Consider the following 9,464-nt stretch of genomic DNA (forward strand, 5'->3'; position numbering starts at 1 on the left):
CACGAGATCCATGAATTGAACCATAACTGATACATATCTGAATACACAGTACTTCCCAAATGCACTTACAGAATCTGCATTTTGAGTGGTTGCTTTTCCTGCATTAAACCACCATGGAGATATCAATCTATTGTATTCCAAGGCCTGTCCAAGAACCTGCGGCAGGCTCACCAATCAGCAGTGATGTTTGTTTGCAAGGAAAACAGTAAGAGTATCACTGCAGGAACAGTTTTTCACCAAATGCTTCTAAATTCAATCCAGAAACTGAGAGGTGAATAATATTAGTACTAAGAAAGTTAATAGAGAAACCTGTGATCATGCTTTAAATCTATTTTTTAAAGGTACAGGCAAGACTGTAATCAAACCACTTGCCTGTACATTTACTGTTTAGAAAACTTCTAGGTGTAGCCTAGGTCACAAACTATTAAAAAAAAGGAGATACAAAAAGAAAAAAAAAAATAATACCTTTGTTTCTAAAGCAATACTTGAAATATAAACTGAAGGTTGAAAGTATCAAAAATACTCAACCCATTCAGCAAACTTTTCTTCCTTCCAACCAGACAGAGATGTTACCATACTACTTTTAGTATACACTGTCAGAAATATCAGGCATGGCTACACCACAAGACCACGTGGAGTTCCCCACACAAGCTTGAAACGAAATGAGCTATTTCTGCAGAAGCAGAATAGCCACAGTTTTGTGGCCTTCATTGCTGTGCTGCTTCCAGGGCTCACACTAACCAGGCTGCACAGTGGCATGCTGATGTACAAGCTAATTTGCTTTCCCATATAGTACTGTACTGCATAATACTGTTATACACAAGTCTTATGTATTCGGTATGTTTCATTTTTCCTTCAGTCATACCACAAAGCATTAATTTACATAGCTTTATTATTTTCCTGACGCCTCTGCATAACAGAGTTCATTCCTGCCAGTTATGCAAGCAGAGGAGTAAAGAGATCCCTTTTTGCCTTGGGGATTTTTAACAAATTGCTAGCACTGCACTACAAGGTTCACTGAGGTAAAAGCCTAAGTTGCACTACCAAGTTCAAAGGGCTCTCCTCACTCCTATGACAAGAAATAGCTTGTGTGCAGTAGTCAAAGTAGTCAAATATTTTCCAGATGTAACAAGTGTATATGCTTTAAAAGATGGACTCAAATGTTACCTTAATAATGACTAACTCTTAGCAGACTTTCCTACTAGACTCCTGTGCAGTACATAAACAGCATGAAGAATATTGAGAGGGGATTTTACAATGTCTGCAGAAAGGTTTCATGTTGGTCCAACTGGTTTAAATTGTTGGTTAGGCCTTTGTGCCTTATAATGGAAAGCCTTCCTGTGTATCATACTTTGCCCCTGGGACGCAGCTTCTTGGCAAACTAAGCAGCACTACAGTAAAGCAAACAGCCAAGCCATTCACACACTCATGTGAGCCTTTGCAGAACTGCTCAAGTGTTTCAGCAGCATTGTACACGGGACCGAAGCCACCAACACAAGCAACCAGCCTGGGTCTGGCATCACAGCCCACCTCTCAAGCACACCTAGAGCCAGGTCCTGCCAGGATGCCCCCTGAGCACATTGCAATGCTCTTTGACAAGTCAGCTCAGCTGCGTTAGAGTTCTGATAAGCCATTTGCATATATCTGCACTGTGTCTCCTACTAGTACTCAAGAGCCACTGGCTCTTTTTTCCAGAGCGTACCAGCTCCTCCAATATTCCAGATAACAGAAACAGTTTCCACAGCAGAGGCAAACTGTCTTTGTCCTTTAAGAAGGTGGTGTCCTTTGTTTCCTGGCTTCCCTATCTCACAGTCATACCATGTACCAGGTATGTTTATTTTTACTTTTTCATCTCCACATCCCAATGTTACAGATGTTAATCAGTCTGTCAGAGGTGGCACAGCAGGCTGCAGGAGCCTTCAGTGTGACCTGGCATGATCATTGCTATTGCTGCTGAACCAGGTGTCCACTTATTTCATTCAGGATCACTGATACAGGTCCCATTATCTACTGACACTGCCTTCTGCCAGAGGTTCCCAAGCCCCAGGGGCAGAACACACACATACAGTTCTCTGGTGCAACATCAGACACCAATTCATTAACTACCTGAACCATCAGATTCTGTGCATCAGTGACAGAATCCCACACTCCTGCTGCTACTGCAGCAACTTCTGCTACACACACAGAAACAAGTCTGAGGGCACAGGGACACCTGAAACTGCCACAGTTGTGCCCTAGGTGAGCCTATGTCACTGCACCTAAATCCACACCTCTACTGGAGTTTGTCAGTGCACCCATACCAGCCAAATCTTACTGTAAAAACCCACTTTAGGTCAACAGGTATGTTCAGTAAGAACATATGTTGTATTTGGTTTTGAGAAGGGAAAAAAAAAAAAGCACAATACTGATTATGGAACTGTGTCAGGGAAAGTTTAGGTTAGAAAGGTTCTTTGCCTAGAGAGTGACCAGACACTGGAACAGCTCCCCAGGGCAGTGATCACAGCACCAGCCTGACAGAGTTCAAGAAGCATTTAGACAATGCTCTCAGGCACATGGTGTGATTCTTGGGCTGTCCTGTGCAGGGCTAGAAGCTGGACTTGATAATCCTTCTGGGTCATTTCCACATCAGAATGTTCTATGATTCTCTGATTTTCTTTCTGCAGAATGACATATTATCAAGGTTTTTTTCCCTACCACATACCTGTTTCTTATAACAACCATTTCCCACTCATCCTTCTGATGGATCAAACCTGGAAAAACTTGTAAATACTGACCATGACTTTCCACCCATTCAGTCTAACAAGGATACTCTTCCTCCTACATTCTCACAGAATTATGCACAGACACATGCCATTGAAAAGTCCCTCTACAGTATATATTGGGGGGCACAGAGATGAAAAAGCAGGAGCTGAAAATCAAGGTACAGTATTATCAGATCCATCTGAAAAAGACTCTTCCCTTCTTTGGATTCCTCATACAAAATACAGCTACAACTAACACCCCTTTTAAATGCCAGAATTATTCCCCCCCTAGTCAAAGCGTGCTTTCACACTCAAACTGATTTCATAGAATCACAGAATCAATTAAGTTAAAGAAGACCTCTGAGATCATCAAGTCCAACCATGGTGAACAAACCCCATCTTGTCAACAACAGCATGGCACTGAGTGCCACATTTCAGTCTTTTCTTAAAAACACCTCCAGGGATGGTGACTCCACCACCTCCTTGGGCAGCCCATTCCAATATCTAATTATCCTTTCTGTGAAGAAATTCCTCCCAATGTCTAACCTGAACCTCCCCTGGTACAGCTTGAGGCTAAGTCCTCTGGTCTTGTCCTGTCGCTGGTTACCAGAGAGAAGACACAACCCTCACTTTGCTTCCTTTCAGGTATCTGTAAAGACTGATAAGATCAGCCCTGAACCTCCTTTTCTCCAGGCAAAACAACCCCAGCTCTCTCACCCACTCCTCATGGGACATGCATTCCAGATGCTTCATCAGCTCCACTGCCCTTCTCTGGACATGCTACAGCACCCCAATGTCCTTCCTAAATTGAGGGGCACAGAACTGGAGACAGTACCCGAGGTGTGGCTTCACCAGTGCTGAGTACGGAGGGACAATCACAGCCCTGGTCCTGCTGGCCACACTATTGCTGATACAGGCCAGGATGCCATTGGCCTTCTTGGCCACCTGGGCTCACTGACTCATGTTCAGCTGGCTGTCAACCAGCACCAGATCGTTTTCCTCCGGGCAGTTTTCCAGCCACTCTTCTCCAGATCTGTAGTGCTGCCTGGGCTGGTTGCGACCCAAGTGCAGGACCCAGCACTTGACCTTTTTGAACCTCATACTGTCTGGTCTCGCCCCATTGATCCAGCCTGTTCAGATGCCTCTGCAGAGCCTTCCTGCCCTTCAGCAGACGGACACTCCCACCCATTTTGTAAGGAGTACGCAGTTAGTCAGCAAAGCTTTATCATTTGTCCTCGCCTGCTCTTAGGACTGTGGTGCCCAAGTCCACACTGCAGCCAGGTCAGCTCCTCACTGCTGCTTCCAGACGCTGCAGATTCTGTGTCCTGTAAAACAAGCTCAGAACCAACCCCAGATACCTGTGAAGTCAGTTCAGGTAGGACCGGGACATGAAATTATTTACATGTACTGTGCATAAAAATAAAGCTAAGCAGAGCTACGGGCACGTCAGTTCTTACGTTTGCCTTGTCAATAAACTGGTTTTAAAAAAATAAGTCTAATTTCACATTAAGAAAAGAGGGTTTTTTGCTTTTTTTGATACGTATCTTGGCATGGAGGTCTCTATAGATGTATGCAAATACATATAAACACAGAGAGAGACACAGACTCACATGGACATGCACACACCTACACAGGCAGACACACACACACAGAGACACATACACAGACACACCCGCGGCTCCTCCCGCCGTCACATAGTTTAAAAGTCCAACCAAGAGAGGACCGAAGCCAGCGGCTCCCCCGGGGCCGACGGCGGCAGCGCCACCCGCGCTCCCACCCCTGGCCGCCGCCCTCCCCGGACCGCGGCGGGGCCGGTACTCACAGAACCCGTTGGAGCCGGTGCTGGTGAACATGGCAGCGGCCCGGCCCGGCCCGGCCGGCGGGCGCGGCTGGCGGAGCCCCCGAGGTCGGGCAGCCCCTGAGGAGCCGCGGCGGGCCGGGGCCGGGGCCGGGGCCGGGGTTCGGGGAGGGCTAAGGCGGCCGCGATGGGCCAAACGCCGCCGCCAGGCGACCGTGCGGCGCCCCCTGCCGGGCCCGCCGGGTGAGTGGGGGCGCGGGCGGCGCTTCGGTGTGCGTGCGTTATCTGTAATTACTCCTGCCTCCAGAAATGGGAATAACTTCTTTCCACTGAGGGTGGCAGAGCACTCGGACAGGCTGCCCGGGGAGGGCGTGGGGTCTCCCTCTCTGGACACATTCAAAACCCGCCTGGGCACATTCTCGTGCCACCTGCTCCAGGTGACCTTGCCTTGGCTGGGAAGTTGGACTAGTCTCCAGAAGCCGCTTCTAGCCCTAACTATTCTGTGATTTAAATTTTAAATATGTAGTTGCCTTGAGGAAGCCTGGCTCCTTACACTTGGGAAAACTCTGGCCTTCGAGGCTCACCGTGATTTGGGAGTCCAGCAGGTAAATGTCTCATTAGGAGCTGTGGGTGAGCTGTCATTACAGCTAACGGAGACAGAGTTAATACAGACAGCAGAGTTTGGAAAGCTTTTCAGGTGGCCAATTGAAAGTGTCTGCTTTAGGATCAAATTAATTCCTCCCCAGGCTCCACCACGGGACCACATTGAAGAGATCACCATAAGCTCTGATGGCACATCAGACTCCAGCTCTCTAGCAGCATGGTAGGCACCCAGTATGAGGTAAGCTGAATTCCCGATTTCATAGGAGATATGGTATCATAAGGCTGAAACTATTAGGGCACCAAATTTCGCTGACATTTTCAATGAAAATGTAGAAGTCAGACTTTACTGAAATAAGTCATGCTAGGCATTTAAAAAGTTGGCAGTGCTTTGCAGCACAAGGTGTGTGAGCTTTGTGTTCATGTGATGATGGAACTGCAGGCCTCAAGTCACATTTACCTTACTGCAGTACAAGACTGAAAACCAATGCCGCTCTGGAACTGCAAAATATAACTTGTCAGCTAGGTAAAAATTTTTAAGTAGGCAACCAATAATAAAAAATTTTAGGTAAGTCATATATTTCTTATATTCCATAAATTTTGTAATATACCATAAAAATGCATTTTAATAATTGCATTCAAATGCAACTATTAGCTAGCACTCAGAAATGCTGAGTTCCTGAAACTTTGTAAACATAATCTCTTAAACACTGCCAAGGGGACATAAAACGACCTTTTGCTTTGGCCCACAAAGACTTCAGCTAAGATCAGCATATCAGCATGTATTTTTAAAATGGCCAATTTCCAGCACTAACTTCAGATTTCTGTTGCTCACTTGTTCTCTCTGTACAAGGCCTGCATCAGGCAGGTGGGATTGGAACTCACAATCTGCTCACAGAGCAGGAGGTATATCTAAACCTGCCAGGAAGAAGAGACAAAGAGATAGCACATTGGAAATCCTGACTTATCCCAAGCTGAGGTTCTTTCCTCCGAAAATAATCTAAATTGGATTCACAGCATGAAACCCGTCACATACTTTGTGTCTTTGGCTACAGAAAACCAGCTTACTCTCTGCTGTTAAAACACAGCTGGAATAAATTATTTGCTACAGAAATTTTCCTTCTTTCTTTCAAATGCAAATGACTCTGGCTGCTGTGTGCTACATATGCAAACTCTGTCTTGCCAGTGCACTGCTGAATGCCTGTAACCACACAAAAGTGACAGGCAACCCTCATTTCTAAGGAATGGAAGGTAAATAAGGAGGTGCAAAGCCTGCAAAGCTTGTAATAGCTCCAGCGTGAAACCTCTTTGGGAAAAACTTGGGTGCCTTCTGAAGCTTTAGGGATCTAATGAGGTACTCATGGCTTAATTAATTACCATTTTGAACTTTTTTTACTAACCTCCACTTAAAGTAATTAATCCTTTTTGTGGATCTGGCTTTACTATAGGTGAGGATAAAAGCTATCCAGTATCCAAACTTTTCCAGTATTGCCTGTGTAATAGGTTTAGGAATGTTGTTTCAGCGCTGAAGATAAAGCTTGCTTTTTTTTCTTTTCACATTCTCTCAGAATCTAGTGACAGAGCAATCATTATTTAGAAGTTTACAGCCCTAAGAGCCAAGACCTAGTATTTTTCTGTTTTATAGGCTCTGCTTTGAAGATTTCCCTAGATTGATGTCCTGCAAGGTAATCATATTAGAGGGATTCTCCTCTGCAACGTCAGGCGCTGGAATTGGATTCAAGTCATAATCACTGAACATACTAGAAACTTAGGCATGTATTCCACTGAATGAAGATGCATTTGGGAAATATTTAAGGGCCATTTTGAAAGCAGCTCTGTGGACTAGTTATCATTGACAGATATAGCAAAGCTGGATGAGTAGCAATAGCTGGCAAGCTTCTCCCAACAGCAAACCAAAACCCTTGCAGATTTGTCAATACTGTTGGAATACAAGGCAGCTGGCTCTCAATCTATTTGCTGCTATCTTATAAATGTCTACAAATACATTACGGAGTCTATGAAACCCCTGATGTTTTTATCCCTTTTTTTTTTTTTTTAATTATGATGTCAATTTTTCTGAGATTACAGCAGATGAGATCCACTATGTATTTTTGAGAAAACTGCACACCCCTTGCTAATAATTATAATTTCACATACTGATTGAATAGTAGAGGAAATGTAGTTTTTGCCCTCAGATAGAGTGCCAAGAAGAGAGGTATTTTTATCACAACACTGTCACTGTCAACTGGTAGCGTGTCATGAGTATTAAGCAAATTATTTGCATTGTTGAAGTATACAGTGCTGACTACTTTGGAGTTAAATGAAATCATCAGTCCTCATGCTTGCCTTGGAACATATCCCAGAATAGGAAGGCTAGCACTTATCTACTAATCTACTCAGAACAAGCTTAGAAGGCTTTGACACTGCTCAAATGTCAGCTTGAATATCTCCCATTTGTTTATTACATCTAGTTAGTGGGGTCAATGTGGTATGGTCAAAAGAAAGTTATTTACATTTCCTGCTCAAAAGAAAATCCCAGGAGACTGGAATTTAGATTTCTAACTATTTTCTAAAATGATGAGGTTGCTTTCTTCTCTGAACTTGTGATGTTTCTGAAGCAATTCTTAATTGCTCTCTAACTAATTAATCTCCAACAGTCAGATGCTCCTCTGGCAGATAGAATGAAGGACAGCAGCAGAGTAAAACAGGATGGAAATGTAATACCTTGCTTAGGAATTTTCTGACTAAACTCAGTGCAGGTTAAAGATTCTGCAGGTTAATTGCAAGTGTTCTCTGTCTCTTTGACATCTAGGGTTTCCGTGGCATTCATAGTAGCTCTTGCTACTACAATTACCTGAAATATTAACAGATACATAGAGAGGTTAGTGCTAAATTTAATTATTTCAGTAACTTCTCCCTACAGTTTCTAACCTTTGTGTTCAGTTACAGAAGATGTTAAGGAAAACAGCTGTGCAACACACATACCCTGCAAAAATCCAGCAGCAGTGCAGCTTGCTGATAGCAGCTTGCATAGGAACAGGAGGAAGGAGAGAAGGCAGATACTCACTCTGCTGAAATCAGACTGATTTGGCCTGTACCTTTCCAAAATTAGTGAATTTCTTTCACTCATTCAGAAGTGAACAAGACTTTATACTGCAGCAGACCTCCTGTCCTCTTAAAGTCTGGTGTGTGTTTATCATTTTATTACATAGTTTTGTGGTTTTTTACTGGAGCTAGAAGATACAGAATGTTTTCTAGCTTAGTTCTTTGCATGTAGAGCTGGTAGGCGTACTGTTGATAAGGAGCAATGGAGTTGCTGAAGGAGTATTGGGCTTTGTTGGTTATTTTTGCAATTGATTTTGCATCACACTATTATAAAAAAAATTAGGATACTGAAACATGTTTCATTAGTTAAGGTTCTAGCCATGAGATTTTTTGCAAAACTTAAAATGCCGTGTTAAACCTGGATGCCATGCCAGTGTCTGGTAACATGGATGTGGGCAACTATTGCTTCAGTAACTCAAACAGATCACTATCTTGTTTTTCAGCCGGATCCCCTGAATGGTAGGCAATGACAGTGCACTAACACTTTAAGGTACTGGCTTATCTGGAGCTGAGCCACATACAGTTTTACATTACAGGTCTTAACCATCACTTCCCTTTCCCTTTTAACCATCAGTCATGTGATCCTAAGCACTGGCACCAAATGCACCCAGATGTTGACATCTCTGTGTTCAAGGTACAGCACCAAGCACTTGATCAGAAGCTCAATCTCTAACTACTTGTAAAACACTGCCTAAAGGTACTTAAATTCCATGTCACATTTATTTTCAATAAATTTATTTCAATAAAGGTTGAGATCCTGTGAAAAACAAGAACATATGGCAGGCATAATCAGGAACCAGATCCTAATACAAACATATTGGGAAGCAAGGTTAAGATAGAATATTAAAAATTCAGATTAAAATCAACAATTAAGAAGCTTCAGAACCAATCTGCCTATATTCATGTTTTATTTCACTTAGATGAGACTTCTTGTGAGAATTAAAAATGCACTGGTCTCGCTGCCCTTGTTTGAGCAGCTGTTGCTGCATTTTAGATCACTCATTTGAAGGCCATTAATTTACTGCAAAGTAAATTGTGAAACATAGTAAGCATTAGCAAAATGATAATGTTTAAGCACAGTGCTCAGAAGACCCAATTAAGGAATCCATTAGGAGGGCAAATAATTATGTATAGCATTGCATAATACAATGTACTTTGCATATCTGTGTTCTCTGATGCATACAAGAGATCAAGCACTAGTCATCTATTTCACACTGAAT

General features: G+C 43.2%; 1 protein-coding gene and 1 long non-coding RNA gene across 4 annotated transcripts in view; one reads left to right on the forward strand and one right to left on the reverse strand.

Moving 5' to 3' along the window:
• UBAC2 (UBA domain containing 2) overlaps nucleotides 1–4,687 on the reverse strand; it is an 87,328-nt gene extending 82,641 nt beyond the window's left edge. Inside the window, exon 1 of the mRNA XM_053934816.1 lies at nucleotides 4,564–4,687. Within this exon, the coding sequence (XP_053790791.1) occupies nucleotides 4,564–4,594 (31 nt within the window). The 5' untranslated portion in view covers nucleotides 4,595–4,687. The remainder of the gene's footprint in view (nucleotides 1–4,563) is intronic.
• LOC128783773 (uncharacterized) lies at nucleotides 4,573–7,169 on the forward strand. Of its 3 annotated transcripts, none has more exons than XR_008429237.1 (3): nucleotides 4,573–4,647; nucleotides 5,286–5,380; nucleotides 6,785–7,169. It is a non-coding gene; the product is annotated as an uncharacterized LOC128783773 (long non-coding RNA). The 3 variants fall into 3 exon arrangements; XR_008429239.1 differs by lacking the exon at nucleotides 4,573–4,647 and adding an exon at nucleotides 4,707–4,782; XR_008429238.1 differs by lacking the exon at nucleotides 4,573–4,647 and adding an exon at nucleotides 5,080–5,144.
• The last annotated feature ends 2,295 nt before the right edge of the window (nucleotides 7,170–9,464 follow it).

The sequence above is a fragment of the Vidua chalybeata genome, chromosome 2 (assembly GCF_026979565.1).
Source record: "Vidua chalybeata isolate OUT-0048 chromosome 2, bVidCha1 merged haplotype, whole genome shotgun sequence".
In the NCBI taxonomy this organism is placed as follows: domain Eukaryota; kingdom Metazoa; phylum Chordata; class Aves; order Passeriformes; family Viduidae; genus Vidua; species Vidua chalybeata.